Here is a 27,608-nt window from a genome sequence, read left to right on the forward strand (position 1 = left end):
TTCATCTGGGAGGGCTCCTGGATCATGCAGCCACCATTTAGGTTAGAATTAATAACCTAAAGTTTTCACTTTGGGGAGATTTTAGGGATGGATCTAGAAGAATTTAGGTTACATTATGACAGCCAGCCTGCTGAAGCTGAAAGAGCCACATACTTCATTTGCTGTATTTATTGGATAAAAAGATAACTTTTTGATTGGTGATTCCCAGAGTTGGGGAATCAGGCAGCCGTATAATTTACTGGTGGAGGAATAAATTGGTAATACCAGACTTTCTGAATGACAGTTTGGTATTATTTATCAAGAGTTTTAAAAAAGTTTATACCCATTGACTCAGCAGTCTGACTTCTAGGAGTTTATTCCAATTAGGGATGTTCCTAAGAAATTACATACAAGAATGTATATAAACAGAGTAAATGTTTAGTAATAAGTAAATGGCCAAATTAATACAGTTAGTATTATAATATATTACATAGATTTTAGATTGTGATTTTTTTTTTTTCCTCTCTTTTTTTTTTTTCTTCATTTTTCTGAAGCTGGAAATAGGGAGAGACAGTCAGACAGACTCCCGCATGCGCCCGACCGGGATCCACCCGGCACGCCCACCAGGGGCGAGGCTCTGCCCACCAGGGGGCGATGCTCTGCCCATCCTGGGCGTCACCATGTTGCAACCAGAGCCACTCCAGCGCCTGGGGCAGAGGCCACAGAGCCATCCCCAGCGCCCGGGCCATCTTTGCTCCAATGGAGCCTCGGCTGCAGGAGGGGAAGAGAGAGACAGAGAGGGAAAGCGCGGCAGAGGAGTGGAGAAGCAAATGGGCGCTTCTCCTGTGTGCCCTGGCCGGGAATCGAACCCGGGTCCTCCGCACGCTAGGCCGACGCTCTACCGCTGAGCCAACCGGACAGGGCCAGATTGTGATTTTTGAAGAATATTTAATGAGGTAGAAAAATGCTAATGTTAAATAAGAAGAAGCAGGGAATATAAGTTAACGTATAGTGTAACCCCGGTTTGTAAAGGAGTGACGGATAGGAAATGTGCATGCGCACAGGTGCCTGCTGTGCATTTGAAAAGACTGGAAGGAAATGTTCCAACATATCCATCTGCGAGTGATGGGATTGTGGGTGGTTTATCTATTATTTCTACTTTTCTGTATTTCCCCAATTTTTTTCTAGTGTTGGGGGAAAAACCCACTAAATATTATTATTAAAAATAATACACAACTTATAAGATAGTACTGCAGTTGTCTTCTCCAGGTGTTTGTGAGTTTCAATGTTTTCTTCTTGGTCCAGGTCAGGCTGCCATCCGAGGGCTTGTGGCCGAAGGGCATCGTCTGGCTAATGTCATGATGGGGCCTTATCGTCAAGACCTTCTTGCAAAGTGTGACAGAGTGGACCGGCTGACGGCTCAGCTGGCGGACCTGGCAGCCAGAGGGGAAGGGGAGAGTCCTCAGGCCAGAGCCCTGGCCTCTCAGCTCCAGGACTCACTGAAGGTAGAACTCAGGAATACCTAACATTACATTTCATATGCTTATTTAGTAAAAAACCAGGGAAAATATTTTTAAATATATAACTGTTCAGTCTAGGGAAAGTGAAAAGAGTGTGACCCAGTGTATAAGGACATTCAGAGCTGAACAGGGAAGAGCCCCCCAGAGTGAGACATCCACCAGAGTTGTTTCCCATTTCACTCGGGCGAGGCTGTTTCATGACATTTGCTTTCTCTTTGCATCACCTGTACGTTTTAGTCAGTGTTTATCTTCAAATGGACTCCTTTTTTAAACAATTTATTTAAGAGAAAACTTTGTAACAATCCTGAAATCTTGAGCTACTTACATTTTTTCTGATATTCTTTAAAGGAAATACATTAAAATAAAAGTATTTTTCAATATCACACCACCCAGCTGAGAAACCGGGGTGACTGAGACTTGGAGTAAGTGCAGGAAGCAGATTGGAATGACTGACAACCGTGGGAAAGAGCTTTTGAAGATTTCCAAGAGTTCCGTTCTTTAGACCCAGGTTGAGAAATGGGTACATGCATTGGTTATCAAGTTTTTCTAGAAACTGAATTGAAAAAAAGTATAAAAAATTCCCATTCTTGACTTCTTTCCTCTTAATTTAAGACAATGCCTAGAAACTTGGCATTGCCTCCACCAAGCAGTCTTTATAGTTTCCTTGGTCACTGCCAGGCCTCCCAGCGTTGGGGATGGTGAGGAACTCGCTCTCTCAGGGCCTTCTTTGGGCTCAACACCATGATTCTCAGTATCATTCTCACCGAGAAAGGAAGTAAGATTCCTTGATGGATAGAAGAGTCTTTGGGGACATATGGGTCATGTTTGACCTCTTCTACTAGACAACAGTTATTCAGCGGGTAGGAGTCCTATCTTATGCCTATTCCATGCTAGCTCGGTATCTTGGATACTCAGCAGATGTTTATTGAATAAAAGACTAAAAAATAATTGAATGAATATTTCAGTGATGTGAGGACACTGGCTGATGTGCTTGTTAGATATTTTTGGAAATTTTCCTGAGTAAACAATGTCTTTAAGGATCTGAAAGCCCAGATGCAGGAGGCCATGACCCAGGAGGTGTCGGATGTTTTCAGCGATACTACAACCCCTATCAAGCTGTTGGCGGTGGCGGCCACTGCACCTCCGGATGCCCCCAACAGGGAAGAGGTGGGTACCCGAGGCTCTTCGTTGCTTCTGTTGGTCAGCCACACACACACGCACACTTATTTCTTGATTATTTATTTGTTTGCAAAGGTAAAATGTAATTACAGTGTACATCAGGTTGGGATACTGGAGGCGAAGTCTGGCAGGGTAGAAGAGGGATCCCTGCCACCTCTTCCTTTAGTCATCAAGTATATCGGTTAAGAATATCTTTTTTTTTTTTTTTTTTTTCTGAAGCTGGAAACAGGGAGAGACAGTCAGACAGACTCCCGCATGCGCCCGACCAGGATCCACCTGGCACGCCCACCAGGGGCAACGCTCTGCCCACCAGGGGGCGATGCTCTGCCCATCCTGGGCGTCGCCATGTTACGACCAGAGCCACTCCAGTGCCTGAGGCAGAGGCCACAGAGCCATCCCCAGCACCCGGGCCATCCTTGCTCCAATGGAGCCTTGGCTGCGGGAGGGGAAGAGAGAGACAGAGAGGAAAGCGCGGCAGAGGGGTGGAGAAGCAAATGGGCGCTTCTCCTGTGTGCCCTGGCCGGGAATTGAACCCGGGTCCTCTGCACGCTAGGCCGACGCTCTACCGCTGAGCCAACCGGCCAGGGCCTCGGTTAAGAATATCTTAAGGACATGTCTTCTGTTGTACGCAGGAAAAACCCTGACCATCAGAGATGAAAAGAAGTGAGTTTTTTGCCTGACCAGGTGGTGGCGCAGTGGATAGAGCATCGGACTGGGATGCAGAAGGACCCAGGTTCGAGATCCCGAGGTCGCCAGCTTGAGCGCGGGCTCATCTGGTGTGAGCAAAAAAAAAAAAAAAAAAAAAAAAGCTCACCAGCTTGGACCCAAGGTCGCTGACTTGAGCAAGGGGTTACTCGGTCTGCTGAAGGCCCACGGTCAAGGCACATATGAGAAAGCAATCAATGAACAACTAAGGTGTTGCAACGAAAAACTGATGATTGATGCTTCTCATCTCTTTCCGTTCCTGTCTGTCTGTCCCTGTCTATCCCTCTCTCTGACTCTTACTCTGTCTCTGATAGAAAAAAAAAAAAAAAAAAAAAGAAGTGAGTTTTTATTTTTATCATATGAAGAGATGGGAGGCAGGTAGCCTTGGCTGGTTCAGCAGCTTGATACCGTGAAATCTGGCAGCTCTGTGATTTTTCTGGTCTTTTCCTCATGGTGTGAGATTGCTGTTGCAACCCTAAGGCGTGTTCAAGGTAGAAAGAAATGAGGGATGGAGGTACTCCAGTCGCAACTACCCCTTCTTAAGATACTCTGTTCTTAATGCAGATGTCACGGGGGTCCTTTTAAATCATTTGATGTCATTCTTCAACTTAAACTCTTCTGATGACTCCTCCCTGACCCAGAGTGAGACCAAAGTCCTTAGAACAGTAAGATCAGTGATCTGCCGATAGACTAGGTCTTTAGGAAAAAGCTCCCCAAAACAAAAAGCCCTGATTTGTAATGTTGGTTGATTTCTATGATGTAAATACTCCCATTGTGGCTGTTACAATATGAAGTCACTGAAATTGGAGTTGAGAAGAATCAGAACATTGGTTTGGTGAGCTGGTGTGGGTTAGTATGGCAGCTTCAGCACATCACTGCATCTGGTCCCCCATCTGCTCTGACCTCATGTGTTCCCTCCCCTCCCTCATGCTCTTCTGTCTACATTGACCTCCTTGCATTGTCTTCCCAGAATTCTGTTTATGTTTACCTTTTCTAACCTGGGGCCTTTGTATTTGTTCTCTCTGGCCTTCCTACATAGAGAACTATTATATATATAGTATTCACTCATTTTTTTCAGCTTTCTACTGAAATGTCACTTTTGGGACATCACATATGATAGTAACCCCACTTCCACTCCCAGGGATTTCTTTTTTTCTTTTTTCTTTTTTTTATCTTTGGATTTTTCTGAAGTTAGAAGTGGGGAGGCAGGCAGACAGACTCCCACATGTGCATGATTGGGATCCACCCGGCATGTCCACCAGGGGGCAATGCTTGGCCCATCTGGGGCATTGCTCTGTTGCAACCAGAGCCATTCTAGCGCCTGAGGTGGAGGCCATGGTGCTGTCCTCAGCGCCCGGGCCAACTTTGCTCCATTGGAGCCTTGGCTGCGGGAGGGGAAGAGAGAGAGAGTAAGGAGAGGGGAAAATGTGGAGAAGCAGATGGGCACTTCTCCTGTGTGCCCTGGCTGGGAATTAAACCCGGGACTTCCACATGCCAGGCCGACACTCTACTACTGAGCCAACTGGCCAGGGCCTGCCAGGGATTTCTTAATCTTCATGTCTTACTTTTCTCCTGTTTATCAACATTTGACATATTTACCTCATTTTTTGTTTATGTGTCTCCCTCACATTAGCATAAAATTCCTTGTGGGCAGGGACTTTGTTTTGTCATTACTTTTTCCCCGGTTCTTAGAACAATGCCTGGCACAAAAGTTGGGAATGAATGGATAATAAAAGAAAGTAAAAACTTTCCCAGAAATCTTCCAGGAGATTTTGCTTGTGTCTCACTGGCTAGAACTCTGTCACATGGCTACCCAGATGCAAAGGAATCTAGGAAAGCAAGTATTTGGTGCCAGCTACTCTAGTACTGGCAGCAAAGGAAAAGGGGGTAGGTCAGGCACCCACGATAGTGTAGAACTAGTGGGTGAAGATTTGTGTTATTCTTGTTATAGTGACCCCCACTTTTCCTTTCAAGCCTGGTTTACTGGGTGGTTCAGCTCATGGTCCCTCTTAGGCTGGGATGATGTATTATTTTTTTATTCTAGACAACTCTGAGGCTTATGCTAGTAGATCTAACTGCCTGCTGATCCTCCCCACCTGCGTGTTTCACAGGCACTTCAGCACATGTTATCCTTCTGTTCTGTCTCTCTTGGAATTTCACAAGTCACCACTGTCTGTTTCCTTCTCTTCATCTTCCCACACCAATAAATTAAGACAAGCTATTTTAATTTCACAATTATTTCTTGAATCCTTTCCATTTTCCATTTATGTTGCCACAGCTTTAGTCCTGAACCTTAGCCCATGATCCCTGAATGACTCAGCTCTAGTTGGTCTTTGAATCTGTCACTAGACCACCAATAAAATAAAAATGCAAATCTGACCGTGATGTGTTACTGCTTAAGCCATTGGTTCTCAAACTTTTTGAAGTCGGAGTGCATTTAAAATCCTACAAATAATTGTAGGCACACTATATATAAATTTCTGAGAAATATGTTATAATAATTCAGTCAAATATTAAAGAAAAAATATATAAAGTCCAAGCATGCTTTTATGGTAATTAAGTGAAATAAATATAACAAAATTAAATTTATTCTGACATTAAAAAACTTTTTTATGTTACATTTTTTGAGTTATGCTTTGTAGAATTTGTAAAAAATAGGGGTTAAAAAATAAAAAAATGACAAAAAAGTTATTTTTTTATATATATAAATACATTCTTAGTAAGATTTAGTAAATTTTGCAGATCCCAGCATGAATGTGTTAAGTTTTTTATTTTTGTGTTTATGAGAAACATGTACCTGATGTGTCCTAGTGATTTCTTCAATGTTTGGGCATATATTTGAAAGGCATACTCTCATTTCCTTGTCAATACATTGAAGAATTTCTCTCTTTTTACTCTTAATTGTGTTGAGTGCAGAAAACCCCCACCATACATAATCATCTTAACTTTATACCAAACAAAGGATAGAAGAAATTTGCCTCCAGTCTTTCCAGGGGACATGGGGATAGTGTAAACAATCCAGCACCACAGCTTAACAGCCTTTTGCAACCTAATCAGGCAAGTGAGGTGGGGGTTGGGCAGACTGTCAGTTTACAGCCAATTCCCCACACCTCTGTCCCCCAAAAATCTAAACTCCAAAAACCCTGTTGGTTTTTTGGTCCCCAACAGGCACATAGTTCTCTGGAATACCATAGGGCACACCTGGAAATCTTCTAGGGTGCACACTTTGAGAACCACTGGCTTAAACCCTTCAGTGGGCCATCCCTTTAGTGTGGGAGAAAGCCAGAGCTCTATCATCTGGCTTCTAATACTCTCTGTATACCCCTGTTTCCTATAAACCCTTGCCTCTCAGAGTACATGCCCGTAATGCCTAATTTTTGAATGCTCTGTTCTTTCTCCCTTCCATGCTTTTATTCTTTCTGTCTCTCTGCCTACTCATTTTCTTTCCTCTTTTTTTTTTTTTTTTTTTTACAGAGGCAGAGATAGGGACAGACAGACAGGAACAGAGAGAGATGAGAAGCATCAATCATCAGTTTCTCGTTGCGCGTTGCGACTTCTTAGTTGTTCATTGATTGCTTTCTCACATGTGCCTTGACCATGGGCCTTCAGCAGACCGAGTAACCCCTTGCTGGAGCCAGCGACCTTGGGTCCAAGCTGGCGAGCTCTTTGCTCAAGCCAGATGAGCCCGCACGCGACCTTGGAGTCTCGAACCTGGGTACTTCCACATCCCAGTCCGACGCTCTATCCACTGTGCCACCGCCTGGTCAGGCTCTTTCCTCTTTTAAAGTTAATTCCTATTTATCTTTTATCCTATAATCCTTTATTTCCTGGATAGGTTAAATGCCTTTCCTTTTGCTCCCATGATATTAGTGTTCAGGTTTATTGCACATAGCATACTCTATTATGAATATTTGTTTATGGGTCTTTTTATCCTACTAGGATGTGAGTTCCTTGAAATGCAGAAATTTTCTTATTCATCTTTGTATCTTCAGCACTTACTCCAGTGTCTGACACATAGTAGGTGATGGGTAAATTTTGATCGACTGTCAGGAACAGCAAGTTAAATAGTCAATTTAATCAGAGCAAGCAGCAGACATGGGCTGGGATTGAGATGATCAACTATGGTTGGCAAAAACCCTGTAGATCCAGAGTGCAGGAGACTAGCCAAGGAAAGAAACAAGGATTGATACCAGGGGAAAGAGACTAGGAGATTAGAGATTTAGGCAGAGATTTTGAGCATTAAATGGCAAGAATTCAGGTAGCTGAGTCCAAACAAGAAGCCAGAATGGGGAAGAGACTTGAGAGGGTAAATGCAGAACCCTGGCAATGAGATTGGAACCTGCTGTTGAACCAAGAGACCTTTAGAGATTGTCTGCCAGAACCAGTTCTGCTTCCAAGTTTGGGCAGGTAGACGTGTGGGAAGAAGGCAAAAGGAGGATAGATTCTTCAAAGGCAGTTTCTGACATGCTCTGTGTATAATATAAACCGGACCCAGTGCTGTTAGGAATACCTTGCTTCTTATTTATTTATTTATTCATTCATTTTAGAGAGGAGAGGGAGAGACAGAGAGAGAAGGGGGGGAGGAGCTGGAAGCATCAACTCCCATATGTGCCTTGACCAGGCAAGCCCAGGGTTTTGAACCGGCGACCTCAGCATTTCCAGGTCGATGCTTCATCCACTGCGCCACCACAGGTCAGGCCAGAATACTTTGCTTTTGTAAGCATTAATTCCAATAATGTTATCCAAGTCAATGACAGAAGATCTTTTGTTATTTTATCTAAATTGTCCCATTCATGGTATGCAACCTTGCATAATATCCATTGCAAAAGAAGGATTTAAAAAAAAAATTTTATTTATGCTTTTAATTTGTGTTTACATAAATTCAAGTGTCCCACCAAATATATCTCCCCACCCCGTTATTCCCCTCGGCCCCCCCATGTCCCCTCCCCCCAGTGCTTTCCCCTTTCCCTCCAGGATTTGCTGTACTGTTCTCTATAATGTTGTGTTATATATATATAAGGTCTACCGGAAAGTTCTCTCCGTTTCTATCACAACAAGTTTCGATGCGTAAGCATATGTTTATTTGGCGCATGTGTGCCTCTCTATTTTTATTTCTTAATGTATACATACTGACGTAGCAAATTAACTAAAACAAAGTTGATTCACGTTGTTAGTCTTTTTTTTTTTTTTTAATTTTATTTATTTATTTATTTATTTACAGAGACAGAGAGAGAGTCAGAGAGAGGGATAGACAGGGACAGACAGACAGGAACGGAGAGATGAGAAGCATCATTTAGTTTTTTGTTGCACATTGCGACACCTTAGTTGTTCATTGATTGCTTTCTCATATGTGCCTTGACCGGGGGCCTTCAGCAGACGAAGTAACTCTTGCTGGAGCCAGCGACCTTGGGTCCAAGCTGGTGGGCTTTTGCTCAAGCCAGATGAACCTGCACTCAAGCTGGTGACCTCGGGGTCTCGAACCTGGGTCCTTCCGCACCACAGTCCAAGGCTCTATCCACTGCGCCACCACCTGGTCAGGCTCACGTTGTTAGTCTTATGTGTGAAGCGATAGTGTACCCATGGCTACTGATAAAGTTCATTTACGCCACTGTAATTTTTACGAATTTCAACAAGGAAGAAATGCTACAGATGCGTGTCTGTCGCATCCACCATATTCCCCGGACTTAGCACTCTCTGACTATCACTTGTTTTTGTCCTTACAAAATTTTTTGAAGGCCAAAAAATTCAAAAATGAAGAAGATACCAAACAAGCACTGGTTCAATTTTTCGCATCAAAAGATAAAACATTTTTCAAAAATGGGATATACAAATTGCCCTCATGCTGGCAAGAAATCATTAATAATAATGGCAATTATATTATTTAATAAAGTTTATTGACAGTAAGAAAAATTTGTATTTTGTTTTATTCCAAAAAATGGACAGAACTTTCCGGTAGACCTTATATAATTTAACTAATCTCTTTCCCTTCTCTGATTCCATCTTCTCTTCTACTTTCCCTCTGACTGCTTTCCTTCTGGTCCCTTTGACCCTGCCTGTGCCTCCGTTTCGTAGCTCAGTTCACATTGTTCATTGAATTCCTCAAATGAGTGAGGTCATGATATTTTTTCTTTCTCTGCCTGGCTTATTTCACTTAGCATGATAGTTTCCAGGTCTATCCATGTTGTTGTGAAAGGTAAGACTTCCTTCTTTTTCATGGTTCTGTAGTATTCCATTGTGTATATGTACCACAGCTTTTTAATCCACTCATCCACTGAAGGACACTTGGACTGTTTCCAGATCTTGGCTATTGTAAACAATGCTGCCATAAACATGGGGGTGCATTTCTTCTTTTGAATCAATGCTTTAGTATTCATAGGATATATTCCTAAAAGTGAGATAGCTGGGTCAAAGGGCAGATCCATTTTTAATTTTTTGAGGAATCTCCATACTGTTTTCCACAGTGGCTGCACCAGTCTGCATTCCCACCAGCAGTGCAGGAGGATTCCCTTTTCTCCACATCCTCACCAGCACTTATTATGTGTTGTTTTGTTAATAAGCACCATTCTGACAAGTATGATTGCATTTATCTAATGATTAGTGATGTTGAACATTTTTTCATATGCCTATTGGCCATCTGTATGTCCTCTTTGGAGAAGTGTCTATTCATTTCTTTTGCCCATTTTTTGATTGGATTGTTTATCTTCCTGGTGTTGAGTTTTACAAGTTCTTTATAAATTTTGGTTATTAACCCCTTATCAGACTTATTGGTGAGTATATTCTCTCATTGTGTGGGTTGTCTTTTTATTTTGTTAATGGTGTCTTTTGCTGTGCAAAAGCTTTTTAGTTTCATATAGTCCCATTTGTTCACCCTGTCCTTTATTTCACTTGCCTGTGGAGATAAATCAGCAAAAATACTGCTATGAGAGATATTGGAGAGTTTACTGTCTATGTTTTCTTCTAAATGCTTATGGTTTCATGGCTTACATTTAAGTCTTTTATTCATTTTGAATTTACTTTTATGAATGGTGTAAGTTGGTGATTCAGTTTCATTTTTTTCCAAGTACCTGTCCAATTTTCCCAACACCATTTGGTAAAGAAGCTGTCTTTACTCCATTGTATGCTCTTACCTCCTTTGTCAAATATCAATTGTCCATATAGGTGTGGGTTTATTTCTGGGTTCTCTGTTCTGTTCCATTGATCTATATGCTTGTTCTTATGCCAGTACCAGACTGTTTTGAGTACAATGGCCTTCTAGTATAACTTGATGTCAGGAAGTGTGATACCTCCCCCTTTATTCTTCTTTTTCAGGATTGCTGAGGCTATTCGTGTTCTTTTTTAGTTCCATATAAATTTTTGGAATATTTGTTCTATATCTTTGAAGTATGTCATTGGAGTATTTTAACAGGAACTGCATTGAATTTATGGATTGCTTTGGATACTATAGATATTTTAATGATGTTTATTCTTCCTATCCATGAACACGGTATATGCTTCCCCTTGTTTGTATCTTCCTTGATTTTCTTTAACAATGTTTTATAATTTTCTGAGTACAAGTCTTTAACCTCTTTGGTTAAATTTACTCCTAGGTACTTTATTTATTTATTTATTTTGTTGGAATAGTGAAGGGGATTCTTTCCTTAATTCTCTTTCAGACAGTTCATTGTTGGTGTATAAAAATGCCACTGATTTCTGAATATCTATTTTATATCCTGCCACCTTGCTGAATTCATTTATCAGGTCCAGTAGTTTTTTGACTGAGACTTTAGGGTTTTCTATGTACAGTATCATGTCATCAGCAAATAATGGTAGTTTTACTTCTTCTTTTCCAATTTGGATGCCTTTTATCTCTTCTTCTTATCTGATTGCTGTGGCTAGGACTTCCAGAACTATGTTGAATAAGAGTGGTGAAAGGGGGCACCTCTGCCTTATTCCTGATTTTAGGGGGATTGCTTTTAATTATTATCCATTAATTATGATATTGGATGTGGGTTTATCATAGATGGCCTTTATCATGTTGAGGTATGATTTCTGTATCCCCATTTTGCTGAGAGTTTTGATCATAAATGAGTGCTGGATTTTATCAAATGCTTTTACTGCATCTATTGATATTATCATGTGATTATCCTTTCTTTTGTTCATATGTTGAGTCACATTGATTGATTTGTAGATATTGTACCAGTCTTGTCTCCCTAGAATAAATCTCACTTGATCATGATGTTTGATTTTTTTCATGTATTGCTGGATTTGGTTTGCTAATATTTTGTTGAGAATTTTAGCATCTAAGTTTATCAGGGATATTGGTCTATAGTTTTCTTTCTTTGTAGTGTCTTTGCCTGGTTTTGGAATCAGTATTATGCTTGCCTCATGAAAGGAGTTTGGAAGTCTTCCCTCCTTTTGAATTTTTTGAAATAGCTTGAGAAGCATAGGAGTTAGTTCTTCTTTGAATATTTGGTAAAATTTACCTGTGAAGCCATCTGGCCCAGGATTTTTGTTTGTCAGGAGTTTTTTGATAACTTTTTCAATTTCATTTGATTAAATTGGTCTGTTTAAGTTTTCTGATTTTTCTATATTGATTTTTAAAAGATTTTATGTTTCTAGGAATTTTTCCATTTTGCCTTGGTTGTCTAAGTTTATGGCGTACAGTTCGTCATAGTATTTTCTTACAATCCTTTGTATTTCTGCTGTATCAGTTGTTACTTCTCCTCTCTCATTTCTAATTTTATTTATTTGAGTCCTCCCTCTTTTTTTCTTGGTGAGTCTGGTTAAAGGTTCATCTACCTTGTTTACCTTTTCAAAGAACCAGCTCTTGGTTTCATTGATCCTCTGTATTGTTTTTTTAGCCGCAAAAGAAGAGTTTTAGAAAATATGGTTTTACATTTGCGATAATAAAAGTCAGCCATCCTTGCCGCTCTATCAGGCCTGATTGTGAGCACCAGCTATAGGCTTTTCTTATTGAGGTCAGGAGCACAGCTTTTACAACATTAATGGTAATTGGATATATGAGGGATGCTGTCCTGAGGAGGCTGGAGCTCTGTTTAGGACTCTGTGGATGTTCTTGGCTTTAAATGTACCCAGCAGCCTACACTGGAGCCTGGAGTGGGTTTGTCTGTCTTCTTCAAATTAGGATGAGCCTTTTGGGAACGGGCATTATTTAAGTCTCTACATTCTGTGAACTCCTTCTTATGGACTACATAAAACCAAGTGTGCTGTTTGCACCGGCTGAACTGAAATTAGAGGGTATGTGTTATAGCAAGGTCAAGACTTGGTTTGACTATCGTGTTATTAACTAGGGTTTGATGTCATCTTTAACATGTTTGCTTGGGTATTTGCTGCCTCTGCTTAAAGAGAGACTTTTTCTTGGCTACCAGATCCATTTTATTTAAATAAAATTTGTAAATTGCTTTGATTTTTTTCCTCAAGGTATTTGATGAGAGGGCAGCTAACTTTGAGAACCACTCAGGAAGACTGGGTGCCACGGCAGAGAAGGCGGCCGCTGTTGGAACTGCTAATAAGTCAACGGTGGAAGGCATTCAGGCATCAGTAAAGACAGCCCGAGAGCTCACTCCCCAGGTTGAGTTTTGCCCACTTTTTATCATTTCAATTCTCACTGTATGGTATTTAGTAAAGAAGGTTAATTCCGGGACAGTTTCTATACATTTCTGAATACTTCCTGTCAAATGGTATGAAAAAACACAGATACCCGTAGTGTCAAAATCATTTTTATATTGTTTGAATTTTCTACAGTGATAATAGTTTTGGGAATAGGAAAAATTAATAAAGCTCCCCCCCCATAACCATACTCACACTCACACTCACACTCACACTTGGGGAAATAGTCAGATAATTTAGAGAGCTTACTTATTTACTTATTACTTAAATTATATATATTTTAATTTATTGACTTTCGAGAGAGAGAGAGAGAGAGAGAGAGGAAGGGGGAGAAAGAGGGAGTGGGAGGAACATCAGTTTGTTGTTTCACTTATTTATGGATTCATTGGTCACTTCTCGTATGTGCCCTGACTGGGGATCGAACCCTCAACCTTGGCATATTGGGATGACACTCAGACACTCTTACCAACTGAGCTACTTGGCTAGGGCTTGATTTTAGAGCTTATGCCTTTTCCAACATCCGTTTTAAGGGATTTAAAAAAAAAACCACATCATTTGTGTCCATAACTTGTGGGTTTTTTTTTTAACTTAATTATGTAACCAACATATAGCTAATTTGCTATCAACAGTACACTAACGAGTGGGAACATAGGAAAACAAATGGGATAGGAATTAATGTTCTAATAGGTGATAGTTTCTAACAGGTGATAGGTGTTCTTAAAAATATCAGTTCAACATCATTTAGTGTGATGTTTGTATATTTTTTCTTCTAATCAGTTATGGAAAATTCATTATTTTTCATTCATTTACTCAGCAGATATTTACTGAGTGCCTCTGATACATTAGGAACTGTGCTGGGCTTTTGCAAACCTGTGATACGGCTTTGGTGGAAATTTGTAGGGAGAGACAGGGAAAGAGCATGGCTTTTTTTTTTTTTTTGGAATAACCATGTTTTTTAATTGTTCGACTTTTGCCCAAATAGCACGTTAACAGGTTTGATTCTCTTGAAAAGTCATACTTGTCCAAGTTTTTAAAAGAACCATCCATAAAATATGAATGTCTAACTTGCCTTAAAAACTTCCATGAAACATGGAATATAAAGCATGGGTTTTCTGTATAAAAATGACTTCTGTAAAAGAGAAACAGAAAACTAGACTTAAGACACCAACTATGGACCCTGGAGCAAGGACTTGGGAGATAGGTCTGGACGTGGAATCTTCTATGACCCAGTTTCCTCAGTGTAAAATGGAGATGATTCCTTCCTAAAGGGTTGTTCTGAGAATTAAGAGAATGACTGTATAGTCTGTCACTTACCAAATGCTCAATAAATGTTAGGCCCTTCCCCAAGTGCTATAAGTGACTCAGTGGAGTTCTTGAGCAAGTCACTTAAATTTTCTGCGTCTTGGTTTTTACAGATATAAAATGAAGAAATTACCTGTTCTGTCTCTGTCACAGGGTTGTAAGGATTTAGTAAGATAATAGTTGGGAAAGCACTTTGTTAACTGTAGGCCGTTTCTGTAAATATTCATAAATGTGTTTTGAGTAGTTTTTAGTATCTTTTTCAGTGGTGCTTTCAGGATGGAAGATTAAGACACCAAGGGCTTAATTTATGGTGCTTTTGTGTATGTTCTCAAGTATCAAGTGAATACCCATTGACTTTGTCACCTTTTACCTTCTTAAAATCAGGCTCTGATGGTAAAACCTTTTGCCAGAGCCCATTCCGGAGAACTATTCATGAGACCAAACCAACTGTGTTCAGTCTGAAAAGAGATTCTTCCATAGTTGGCTTTATAGTGCCACCTGCAGGTAGAGAGAAGAAAGCTTCCATGAGGGTTATATGTGAGTGGAAGGGTGTGCTGGTATTTAAAGGTTGTTTTGTCCTTGCCAGGTGGTCTCAGCTGCTCGCATCCTACTTAGGAATCCTGGAAACCAAGCTGCTTATGAACATTTTGAGACCATGAAGAACCAGTGGATTGATAATGTTGAAAAGATGACAGGTAGAGTTGTGTGTAAAGATCTTGTTGAATCCATGGAGCAAGGTCTGAGAAACCCAAGCAGGACTGGTTATGTTTCTCAGCTGTAATTGGATAAACGGACGGTCATGTGCTCGACAGTGTACTTGGCCCTGATTAAGGCCGCTGAGCAGCAGCGGCTTCTCATTCAAGCCTTGCAACTTTGTCCGGAGAGAGACTCTTTGAGTCTCTTTTATTTTAATGCCGCCCTCCTGGTGTGATGTTTATTGTTACAGCTCCTATCTTCTCTTTGAATAGTGTCTTTGCTCACTCTGAGCCCGAGTTTGGTTTCAGAGGCTGGGAGGCGGTGTTTGTGGATACAGTAAGTGTCCCTGTCATTTTCAGTGGGTTCATGTTTCAAGGAACCACAATAGCTACCATTTAATACAACTTGTCTCAGAGTTTCCTCCAACTTATCAACTACGTAGTTTTATAAAAAAAAGGAGAAACCAGCCACCTACAAACCTGTGTCTGTGCAGCTGAAGTGGCACCTCTGAATCTTCATTCTCTGTGGCGGGAGGGACAGGAGAGGAGGCAGAAGCGAGGAATGTAGGTTCCTCGGCTTCCCAGCAGAGCCTGCTGGGCCGGGGGTCCATAGCAGCCAGAGATGAAAGTGGAGCTCCTTGGGTGCCTGAAGAGAGGTAACAGAAACGAGAAGCAGGCTGTTAGGGTTATTGGAATCCTCCGTGTGGCTCGTCGTGGCCGTGACAAGCTGCCAACAAGCAACAGATGGCTGGGGAGTAAGATGGGAAGGGAGGAAACATAAACAGATAATGCGGTGAAGCTTTCAGACGCAATCCTTGTTTCCTCCTGATGTCGTTGCATTTCTGGTTGTCTATAGTAGACAGAAGAAGGCCAGTGATCATTGTTGGAATAGATGCTGTGAGTCTACGTGGCCGCCTGGGCTGCCTCTTTGTGTTTTTTACTATGGTATTCACCTGGAAGCTTTTGATTGTATAAGGATTTTGAGCTGAAGGAGAGACTTCTGGGTATTGTACTTTCACATAAGAAACTTGGACAACAGGGTTTTGGAACTTCTGTTCTTCAAAACAGAAACTAAATTTCATTTCTGTTCTCCTGACAGGGCTTGTGGACGAAGCCATTGATACCAAATCTCTGTTGGATGCTTCCGAAGAAGCAATTAAAAAAGATCTGGACAAGTGCAAAGTAGCCATGGCCAACATTCAGCCTCAGATGCTGGTCGCTGGGGCAACCAGTATTGCTCGCCGGGCTAACAGGATCCTGCTGGTGGCTAAGAGGGAGGTGGAGAACTCTGAGGATCCCAAGTTCCGTGAGGCTGTAAAAGCTGCCTCTGATGAACTGAGCAAAACCATCTCCCCAATGGTGATGGATGCAAAGGCTGTGGCTGGAAACATTTCTGACCCCGGTAAGCAATGCTTGGTGGGGTTCGCATCAGGAAGCTGACAGGGTGGTGAGAGAACATGCACCCCACAACCACTACCTGCAAAGTCTGGAAGCAAAAACTCCAGATGCTTAGTTTGTGAATGCTAGATTAATCTTTCTATCCAAAATAATAATGGACAGAATATTCTCTGTAATACTAGCAGGTTGGTTCTCTGGACTGATTTCTCTGTACTTTCTAATTTTCCTGCCTAGCGTAGCTCCTGGCCCTGTTTAGTCGTTATTTTGGAAATTTCTCCAAAGATTCATGATAACCAGTCTACCAACTATTTAGCTTATGTAACTGGCATAACTTCTGCTTTTCTTAAAATGCTATCTCTCTGTAAAATGTTCTCTATTTCAGTCGGATCTGGAGGGCTTAAGTTGACCTTTGATTCTTCTGTTCTACACTAAAAAATCTGGATTTTCTTTAGTTGAATTTTATCACATTTTCAGCACTACTAAAGATGTTAACACTGCTTTTGTTGGAAACATCTGAATTCCTTTTTGTTCTGAGCATGCAATGTTTCTGGCCTCGTCTGAGTAGAATCCAGTCAACGTGAGAGAATGGGAGGGAGGGGCTCCCCTGTCCGTCCCCACCCCAGGCACAGTCTTCCTAGTATCCTCCACGCACCATCACTAAGGACACGCTCAGCTTCCTAACTGGTGTTTCTAATAGTTTGAGTCAGTTTCTGAATTCCAGGTAACCGGACACAGTTTGCAGCGGCAGCTCAACGTAGGGGTTAAGAGGCTGAATGCCAAGTGCAGCAAGGGCGTAGGGAGAAAGGTGAGAAGTACTCCAGGGAATGAATGCACGCTCAGTCTGACACTGACATCTGTCCTGCTCCCAGTCGGGCAGACTTATCTCAGGAGAGGAGTGATGAGCACCAGCCGAGCCCACAGGGTTCATGCCCAGGAGTGTCCTGGTACTTGTTAGCTGTACAGGCAGGAAGCAGTCTGTGACACTTCTGACTGCAGGCCCCAGGGCATCTGCCTTGCCTTACCTCCCTTCCCCTCCAGTCGCTTCCTGCACTGCTTACTGGCAGCTTCACATCCAGCTTTTGTTCATGGGAACCAGTTCTTCTGCTGGGCAGACAGAGCTCCAGCACACTGACCTGCCCAGCTGAAAGTGAGGGTGTCTTGTGTTTAGGCCTGCAAAAGAGCTTCCTGGACTCGGGATATCGGATCCTGGGAGCTGTGGCCAAGGTCAGAGAAGCCTTCCAACCTCAGGAGCCTGACTTCCCACCTCCTCCACCAGACCTTGAACAGCTCCGCGTAAGTAAGCCCAGGGAGACGGGGAGAATCAGCAGCAGGGTGTGGGGCTGTAGCAAAGAGAAAGGTAGATTGTGTTCTGGAGCCTCAATCACCAGGTGCCTTTGTTCAGCTTTTACTTGACTCTTTGTCAGAAGTGCAACCTGATTTTCATTCCTAAATCTAGCAGAGTCCTAACCCAGGGCTTCTGCATGGTGTGTGCTGGTTGGTGGGGCTCTGGGTGTCGGCCGGCTCTGATGGGGAGTGACAGGAGCAAAGGAGCTGGCTTTGGTGAGTGTGGACGGAACTGGTGATGAGGTAGCAGGCAAGGCAGTGAGGCGTGGGAAAATAATCTGCACAGCCTGTGGTGACATTCTCTGTGTTACCCGTTGATCATAGCAAAACTGAAGTGGTTAGAATCTTATGTCGTCGGTTCTTCTTTCCTTTACTTGACATTTTTTTCTTTAGTAACAAAAGCAATACAATCTTTTAAGGTCCCCCCCCCCCACTATAATTTAAAATGTCTTGATGCCTTCTGAAGTACCATGAATTTATTCTTCTATAAGTAAATGGTTTAGGAGGAGGCTAGCTGGGCAATATCTTGTAGACACAAAATCTAGAATCAGAAATGGTGATTATTTTTAGGCATTTACTCTAATAGTATTGAAAATAGCTTGACTTTGGGCATAGCTTGTAAGGCAATGATTTGATTTACTCTCCTTGATTTACTTTCCTATATTTAATGTCAGTAAAAGATGTAAGTTTCTGAGTTGGTTGAGGGCAGAACTGGGTCGTCGTGCCCACAGCTGAGGACCCGTGCTTCCCTAGTCTCCAATGCTTCATTTGATTCTTTCCAGCTGGGCTGTTGGTGGCGTTAGGGCTGGGAGACGGCTGTTCTGGGATGGCTTTATATGTGATCAGTAGTCATGACATTTTGAATCAAGAGGTCATTGGATCTAGCTGCCCCCTTTGTCAGAGGAGCAGTTACTTGCCTATTCGGCTTCCCCTCAACAGAGCCAGGACCAGAACTTAGATCTTTGAGAATCCTTGGTCTGGTAACACTGCGCATGCTTCTCTGGGATATGTCCAAAACAGTAGCTGCTAGCTTTTTGTGGGAAAAAAAGAAAGAAAATATGCTTCTGTTGAGACTGAAACAGGTGGTTGCTGTGCTTAGTGTGGGTGGTCTTATATGGTGTGAATGTGGGTGACTTTTGTGAGGATGCTTTTTAGAGGAAAGGAAAGAATTCTAGTGGGGGAGTGGAGTTTCTAGGGCTTGACTTACAACCTGGTAATTCTTTCTTAGCTGACAGATGAGCTTGCTCCTCCCAAGCCGCCCCTGCCTGAGGGTGAAGTCCCCCCACCCAGGCCCCCGCCACCAGAGGAGAAGGATGAAGAGTTCCCTGAGCAGAAAGCCGGGGAGGTGATTAACCAGCCAATGATGATGGCTGCCAGGCAGCTCCATGATGAAGCTCGCAAATGGTCCAGCAAGGTAAGTAATGAGGCTTTTCTGGTAGAGAAAGGTGGAAGAACCATGCGCAACACCAAGGAAAGTCACCCCACCCCTCTGTTTTGGTTTCTGTTGTTGCCAGTGGTCTGACTTCTACTTAGTTGTTTTAATGAGATAGTACTGGTGCTTGATGGTTTCTCCTTCCAGCAGCAAAAAGTAAGAGCAGGGATGCCTTTAGTTTGAGAAGAGGGTTTTGTCCATTAGAGTATCAGGTGCCTCACCCTGGATATTTGTAGTCTTTTAAAAATTGCTTTTCTTTCCTGGGATTGCTGAATGTTTTTAGGTGCTCTCTTGCTAATTGTCAGCTCTCCAAACATTAAACTGTCTCCCATGGGCTCTGCTGCAGCTAGATGAGATGTCTACATTCTCCGTTGTTTTTTCATAGGAGCAAGTAGATTGTGCTTTAGAAGTCTTGTCTTTTTCTCAGAATCATCTTACCCCTCAACTCAAGACAGCTCCAGGCTAATTCCAGCTCAACAAATCTGAAAGTATAAATATTACTGTGGTTGGTGAAACAGCGGCTGCTGCAGCCGTTGTGCCCTGTGAATGACTTTCACCTCTTTCCCCCAGATGATGGAAAGTGGTGGTAGTTTTTCTAGATAAGAGCTACATGTCATTGCTGACCTTGCAGTGAAATGAAGTTCTCACTCAGTTCTAATTCTTTCTACTGTGACCCTCCCTCAATCTTTATTCCCACCATCTGCTTGCCTTTGTTCCTTCCACACCCGCAGCTCGTTCTTAGACTGAATGTAGCTCCCCAGGGTCCTCCTGCACATGCAGCAGAGCTTGTTTTTCAGGCTGGTTTTTTAACTCTATTTTTCTGCACTGCTAGCTCTGGGCCCAGGTTCTAAGAAGGAATGGTGCCCTTGCTGGTGTAGAACCTGACCTGTGGAGTATTTATAATTGCATCTCTGCAGCTGGGGCATGCACACCCTGGGAGCACTTGCAGAGCCCCAGTGCGCATGCGGAGTGGCTCTAGGGGGGATGACAATGGTTAGTTTTACTGAAAGATGTTTTTCTTTTTAGATTTTTATTTATTCACTTTAGAGAGAGTGCGAGAGAGAAGCAGGAAGCATCAACTCCCATATGTGTCTTGACCGAGTCAGTCTAGGATTTTGAACTGGTGACCTCAGTGTTCCAGGTCGATGCTTTATCCACTGTGCCACCACAGGTCAGGCTCAAAGACTTTAAAGCGAATTTAGGCCTTGGCTAGGTGGTTGAGTGAATAAAGCATTGTCCTGGCACACCGAGGTTGTGGGTTCAGGCCCTGATTAGGGCACGAACGAGAAGTAATCAATGAGTGCACAACTAGATGAAACAACTGGGTGGAACGAGTTGATGCTTCTCTCTCTCTCTCTCTCTCTCTCTCTCTCTCCCCTTTCTTTCTCTCTCTTTTGAATCAATGGAAAATTAAAAAAGAGAGAGATAATTTAAGTTACATTACATTAAACCCAGATACATTGTACAACAGAATATGCATGAATTGTAGAGATAAGATAAAACTTGGAGGCAGACAGCACTGGTCCTCACATATACTCACTTCACCATTTGAGGCCAGAGTCCTTAGGTTTGACTGTCTCCGAGGTTTGGAGCATCAGAAGAATGCTGCCTTTGAGCTTTGTGAAATCAGGAGCTATTTGAACCATGTGTGTTTGGGGTGTTGGCGTTGTGTTTTGTGTCTGTTTATGTGCCTTTGTACACTTTGGGACTCCAGCCCCCAGCAGCAGTGAGCTGACCTGTCCTCTAAGGGGGATGAAGCCTGTCTGAGACAGAGTTTAGGTGAGGGATTTAAATAATACCCAAACCCGCCTTTGCCCCAAATCCTCCAACTTTGTCTTCAAAGGTTTTCTATGCAGGGTAAGACTTTTGGGAGTGATAGCAACCTTAAATATTATACAATTCCACATAACTCCGACTCCCTCTTGGTTAGAGATGTTTGATACAGTGAATCTGTGCCATTTTCCATATCAGTGGTTCTCCTCAGCCTGTGGGCAGCATTTGATCTCCCCGCCTCCTCCCCGGGCCTGTCAGAATCCCTGTCCCTGTAGTAAAGTCATCCTCTCCCTTTCCTGGGTCCTGTTCTCTCGTGGGCACCAATTTGGGGCTCCTCTGAACTCAGCCTGAGTCAATTGCCAAGTCCATGTATTGTCTTATCTGTGAACTATGTGAGTTGAGTGTGGGATATGTGAGAAGCCTGTTTCGCAGCAGGAGAGGTTTGGGCTGTACCCGAAGAAGAGCTCTCTGAGTCCATATCAGCATGAGTGGTAGAAGCGCTGTCTCCAAAGACCTTGAGGGGATGGAGAGGGAGCTGGTCTGAAGTGTGGGCTTTCCCTAACATGGAGAACTCGATGAGGCATCTTCTGGAGGTGGTGATGGGATACTTGATAAGTCCTCTTCACTCACTGTTGTGTTTCTTTTCTTCTTTCCTGGCTTGCTATCCATTGCTTCTGATGTATCATTTTTAATTCAGGGACTTTTAATTCCTGAAAGAAATAAGAATCTGTGTCTGGCAGCTGCAGGGCTGACCCAAGTCACTGCCTATGTCCAGGAAGATGTAGACAGCATCCATATGAGCCAGCAGGGTGTTCACTTTATTCTGTTCAAACCCAGTTGTGTGACAGCATTTACTTTTTCTCTCTGGATTTCTTTTTAAAATTTTTTTATTTTTATGAAGCAAGAAGTGGGGAAGCAGAGGGACAGACTCCCACATGCGCCTGACCGGGATCCACCCAGCATGCCCACCAGGGGGGCAATGCTCTGCCCATCTGGGGCGTTGCTCCATTGCAACTGGAGCCATTCTAGTGCCTGAGGCAGAGGGCATGGAGCCGTACTCAGTGTCCGGGCCAACTTTGCTCCAATGCAGCCTTGGCTGCGGGAGGGGAAGAGAGATAGAAAGGAGAGGGGGAAGGGTAGAGAAGCAGATGGGCGTTTCTCCTGTGTGCCCTGGCCGGGAATAGAACCCTGGCCAGGAATAGAATCTGGGACTTCCACACACCGAGCCGACACTCTACTGCTGAGCCAACTGGTCAGGGCTGGATTTTTTTTTTTTTTTTAAAGTAATGAGTTTACTATTGTTTGGTTCCTCTAAAATATTCTGACTTGAGAATTACTCTTGGCAAGTTTAACTTTGGTAGTAAGCATATAAAAAAGGAATGCCACTTGCCTGTTAGTCTAAATATTTCTCTGTAACCCTTTTGCTACTGGAGTGAGTCCCTCCTTCCTTCAGTGTGGACAGGGCAGCTTGGGCTGGTGTTGGAGGCTGAGAATTCCCCTTCTGTGGAGCTTGGTTCATCTGGCTCCCGCTTTCTTTCCCATCCTAGGCAAGCTTTGGTTACTAAACCAGCCACAGCTCAGTCCCCAGGTCCTACTGCTCTTACTAACACTTTCCCTGTTTCTCATCCTTCCTGCCATCGACAAAGCCGGGTGTCCCAGCTGCTGAGGTGGGTATAGGTGTTGTAGCTGAGGCAGATGCGGCTGATGCTGTTGGGTTCCCTGTCCCCCCTGACATGGAAGATGATTACGAACCTGAGCTGCTGTTAATGCCATCCAATCAGCCGGTCAACCAACCCATTCTGGCTGCCGCTCAGTCATTGCATCGGGAAGCTACCAAGTGGTCTAGTAAGGTACTGATTTGCACCCCTAGTTGGGGCTGCTCCATATGCATCCGGCCATGTGCAGCCTTGACACATTGCATCACTCTTGATCTGTGCGGGTCCTGCGTGTCTGGGCAGCACGGGCATCTGTCTGTCTGCACTTCGTTGTTAGGACTGGCTTCACAAGTTTGATAGGTCTGGTAATGCCAGATTACGGGGATTGCATTTACATTTTGGAGCTCGAGAGAGATGGGGTCACTTTTTGGAAGGATTCCTTCTCTTACCAACCTTGTGGCCACTATTGGAACCTTATACCCCTTGGGAAGCCATGGATGAATCTCTCAATGTTTTGCAGGTCACCTGGCCTGCCCATTGAGCTTTGCATATCTTCCCCTCCTCCCACTGACTCTCACTGGAGCACTGGCAGCTCAGCAGAGTTGCTCAGGGTGAGAAGCAGCTTCACAAGGCAGGCTGTCTGGGGAGGCTGCTTGCTGCCCTGCACTTGGCTGAGTGGCAGGTGCTGGCCTTCATGGGAACCTACAGGGAGAGGGGCTTCGCTGACTGCTTGTCCAGGTTTCAGTGGGAGGGGGTGGGGGTGGGGGACAGCGCTCAGAGCTGCAGGACAGGCAGCAACAGAGCTTTGGCCTTGGAGACTGAACCAAAGCTAGTTTGGGGTGTAGGGGTTGGGGGTGATCACTTTTTTCCCTTTGAAGGTGGCATGTTGCAAGAATGCAAGAAGAAAGGATTTGAAGAGGAATGGGTAATAACTAACCTTGGCACTACACTCTTTCTAACCAAGGTCATGAAGTCTTAGAATGATCAGGTCTGCCCCTGAAGAGGTGGGCCCAGACGGCCTGTCTAACATATCCCTGTTCTCATGACTTCTTCACATACTTGTGTTCTTTCTGGCCTCTGACACTGCCTAAGATGTTACACGCCTTCTAGCCTAAGTGACCAGCCACTCCATGTGCCTGCAGAGGGCTCTCCCAGAGCGCTCGCCATGGCATGGTTTGTGTGTGCCTCACTTGCATCTTGTAGAAATGGAAAAGCATGAGGGGAAAAATGAGCACAGCCTAGCCTTTTGGGTGGTTTGAAGAAGGCAGTTATTTTAGGTTATCAGCCAAAAAAAAAAAAGCCTATTGAGGACACAAAGTAAATTACTTGTACATTTCTTTCTTGACCCATAGGGGTTTTAACGAACCAAAATGCTAAATCTAAGATAAACTGCTGTTAGTTGGAGTGGCGGTTCCATTTACAGCTTGACTCACAATTTTTATTTTCCTGATGCCTCCCACGGCATCCTCTTGGCTGAAGGTTTAATTGCAGCCACTTCTCTGAGGGGATGGAAGAATTGATTCTTGGCTTCTTTAAATGTGAAAAATTAAAAATAATACATTCCTTTAGGTGGATAGGACAAACAGGCAGTAGAGGGGAGGGTAGGAGCAGTCGAGGTCACAAAAATCTATTTTTTTCATCAATGTCGATAATGGTTTCTTGGATTTAAATTCCAGTTTAGCAGAGACAGTCTTTGGCTGCTCTTTGTAACAAGGGTAAGGATGATGAGGATGATTTCAGCATCTAGATGGCTCCTCTGTATTTTTCCCCTCAGATCAGCCCTATTGCTTTTCCCTGTAGGGAGGAAAATGCCTGTTTCACCAACCTCCTGGCCTCGTCCCCATTTTACTGACGTGATTAACCTGGAGATGCTGAAGTGCTTGTTTCATGCTATGCTGGGGGCGCACATGCTGCCCTTGCAGACTAATATCCAGTTCTTCCTTTTTCAGGCAGGCGATCTATCTCTCTCCCTCTCTCCTACCCTTTCTCAAGAGTGCTAGGTGGGGGGTGGCCTGGCACTCTCTTCTCTTTGTCTGTTTCTCCTGTGTTTTCCGTGTCACTTGACAACAGTCTTTCTCCTCGTCTCACCCTCCCAGAGGGCTGCTGGCGTGGCAGGCTCCCTTCTCTTCTCTGTGCTTCTACTTCTTCCCCTCACTTGGCCAGAATTGGGCTGAGCTCACATTGAGTATTTGCCTCCTTCTAGGGCAATGACATCATTGCAGCAGCCAAGCGCATGGCTCTGCTGATGGCTGAGATGTCTCGACTGGTAAGAGGAGGCAGTGGTACCAAGCGGGCATTGATTCAATGTGCCAAGGACATCGCCAAGGCCTCAGATGAGGTGACTCGGTTGGCCAAGGAGGTTGCCAAGCAGTGCACCGATAAGCGGATTAGAACCAACCTCTTACAGGTACTCAGGAGTGTGTGTGTGCGTGCGTGCGTGCGTGTGAGAGAGAGAGTTGGGAGTGGGAGGATGTGGGAGGGAGAAAAGCAGGATAGAGAAAAGTGGGTGAGCAAGGAGGAGGTACTTGAGAGTAGAATGAAACAGCAAAAAGTGGAGATTCACATGTGTATCTGGGAAAGGCAGATTCAGGAAAGTTTATTTCCTATTCACATGAAAGTATTTGAATGCTTCTATTTCTGGACAAAGGGATAATACTGATCCTTAGAGGAAAACAAGTAGAATCCTGCTACTAATGTATTGAGTGCCTTCTGCATGCCAGCCACTGGGAATACAGAGATAAGTTGTGCCCTCAAGGAACTTGAAAGCAAGAAAAAGACTAAATCATACTTTCTTTTCAGGTTTGTGAGCGAATCCCAACCATAAGTACCCAGCTCAAAATCCTGTCCACAGTGAAGGCCACCATGCTGGGCCGGACCAACATCAGTGATGAGGAGTCTGAGCAGGTATGTACGTGCCTGCAGCTTCTGGTTTCTTGCCAGCAGTTTCTGTGCCACTTTATAGGAATTTAATTCAGCTTTGGGGAAATTTTACTGGTGGATTTAAGTACTCTGTATGTGGGATGGAGTCTTCAGTTATTTCACAAAGGGCATCTGTGTTGGGTAAGACTTTTGGGAGTGATAGCAACCTTAAATATTATACAATTCCACATAACTCCGACTCCCTCTTGGTTAGAGATGTTTGATACAGTGAATCTGTGCCATTTTCCATATCAGTGGTTCTCCTCAGCCTGTGGGCAGCATTTGATCTCCCCGCCTCCTCCCCGGGCCTGTCTGAATCCCTGAGATGCATTAGGAATTTGAAAAGCAGTAGAGCTCTTATGTAAGTTTTGTTATTTTATAGATGGGAGATTGAGGCCTACAAAGGTTAAGTGTCTGAATCAGTTGCAGTGAGGACTTTACACAGTTCTTTTCCTTGGGATAGGTTTGGTTCTCTCGAGGCCTCCAGTGCCTGTTCACTCTTGTCTCCCTGTAACTTTTTGACTGGAGAGAATTTTTGCTTCCTTAGCTTTCTGGGTGATAAGTACCTCAGGGAAGATGACTAGAGTAGGGGACTCTGAGGAAGCTGTGCCAAGGCTGACCTGACAGCTTAAAAGAAGTGCTTTTCTTTGAGAGATTGAAATAAGGAGGGTTGGAGGGTTCCCTTAAGTGATGCTTCCTGTTTGTACCTTGGTAACCAATTCCTGGAGTTTGTCCTTCCCTGCCTCCTGGAAATGTGGCCCAGGTCTTTCAGAAAGCCCTCATTTGAGCACCTTTTCCTTTCCTTATCCCCTCTCTAGGAGGCTTTGCTGTGGGCCAGATTCCCAGCTTCTTCTTATGATAGGCAGCACAACTTTTGTTGAACTGCCCAGACAGGCTCATTGTACAGTGGGTATGCATGTGGCAGTTAAACAGATAGTATCCCTCCCCTTGGGGAACTCACAATAGTTTGGGAGACCGTCTCTGATCTTTGGGAGGGGAGACAGTGGCTAGCAGCACGTTAGAGGAGACAGTGGAGACAGTGCTGCCTTCACCACCATGTTTAATCCAATAGCTCTCGCCCTAACTCTTCTCTCAGACCATGGGAACTGGATCTTCACCTCTGACTTCCATGTGTTCTAGGCAGGGTTTGGGCACTGGACTCTTCTGCCCCAAGAAAAGGAAGTGGTAAAAACAGGAAAGGAAGGATAAGGCTCAGAGTTTCAGAGCTTAATATTTAACCAACTAAATGTGTCTTGGGAATATCTACTGTGTTCTATGAAATGTTCCAATAAAAAAAGAAACTGACAGTGTGGTGGAATGCAAAAAACACAGGACTGCAAGTCAGAAGTTTGAGTTCTCTCCTCCTGACTGTTGTGTGAGCTGGGTTGGCAAATCTCTGAATCTCTCCAGGCCTTATCCTCTTTGTTGCTGTCCAAGTGAAAGGGTCAACTTTTATTTATTTATTTTTTTTATTTTTTATTTTTATTTTTTTAAAATATTTTATTTATTGATTTTTTTTAGAGAGAGAGGAGTGAGAGAGAGAGACAGAGAGAGAGAGAAGGGGGAGGAGCAGGAAGCATCAACTCCCATATGTGCCTTGACCAGGCAAGCCCAAGGTTTCGAACCGGCGACCTCAGTGTTCCAGGTCGACGCTTTATCCCACTGCGCCACCACAGGTCAGGCCGACAGGGTCAACTTTTAGGAATTCTAGTCCATAGTCATGCCTCTCGGAGCTCATGAATCCTCTGAAATTGTATGCACAAATTTTGCACATGTGAGCATTTTACATTTAGTTGCAGGTTCTGTGGCTCAAAAATAGTTAAGATTTAAAAACAAAAAAAAATGACTTACTGGTATTGCTAAGTTCCCTGACTTGCTGTCATGGAGTACCAGTATGATCCCAGTCCTGTAAATTTGTGTTTAGAAGATTTACTTGGCCCTGACAGGCTGGCTCAGTGGATAGTGTTGGTCTGGCAGATGGACATCCTGGGTTCAATTCCCAGTAGGGCACATATGAGAAGCCACCATCCGCTTCTCTTCCCCTCCTCTCACTCGTCCCCTCTCACAGCCAGTGGCTCGACTGGTGTGAGCATTGGCT

General features: G+C 43.6%; 1 protein-coding gene across 2 annotated transcripts in view; it reads left to right on the forward strand.

Annotated features, from left to right (window-relative positions):
- The window catches only part of VCL (vinculin), a 165,414-nt gene that overhangs the window by 134,860 nt on the left and 2,946 nt on the right, over nucleotides 1–27,608 (forward strand). Inside the window, exons 12-21 of one of the 2 annotated variants that reach the window (XM_066242481.1) lie at nucleotides 1,285–1,484; nucleotides 2,538–2,666; nucleotides 12,804–12,953; nucleotides 14,881–14,989; nucleotides 16,089–16,391; nucleotides 17,556–17,680; nucleotides 18,960–19,145; nucleotides 22,583–22,786; nucleotides 24,795–24,998; nucleotides 25,391–25,495. In XM_066242481.1, coding sequence (XP_066098578.1) covers nucleotides 1,285–1,484; nucleotides 2,538–2,666; nucleotides 12,804–12,953; nucleotides 14,881–14,989; nucleotides 16,089–16,391; nucleotides 17,556–17,680; nucleotides 18,960–19,145; nucleotides 22,583–22,786; nucleotides 24,795–24,998; nucleotides 25,391–25,495 — 1,715 coding nt within the window. The remainder of the gene's footprint in view (nucleotides 1–1,284; nucleotides 1,485–2,537; nucleotides 2,667–12,803; nucleotides 12,954–14,880; nucleotides 14,990–16,088; nucleotides 16,392–17,555; nucleotides 17,681–18,959; nucleotides 19,146–22,582; nucleotides 22,787–24,794; nucleotides 24,999–25,390; nucleotides 25,496–27,608) is intronic. The other variant, XM_066242480.1, reaches the window with a different exon arrangement.

This window comes from Saccopteryx bilineata, chromosome 9 (assembly GCF_036850765.1).
Source record: "Saccopteryx bilineata isolate mSacBil1 chromosome 9, mSacBil1_pri_phased_curated, whole genome shotgun sequence".
In the NCBI taxonomy this organism is placed as follows: Eukaryota; Metazoa; Chordata; class Mammalia; order Chiroptera; family Emballonuridae; genus Saccopteryx; species Saccopteryx bilineata.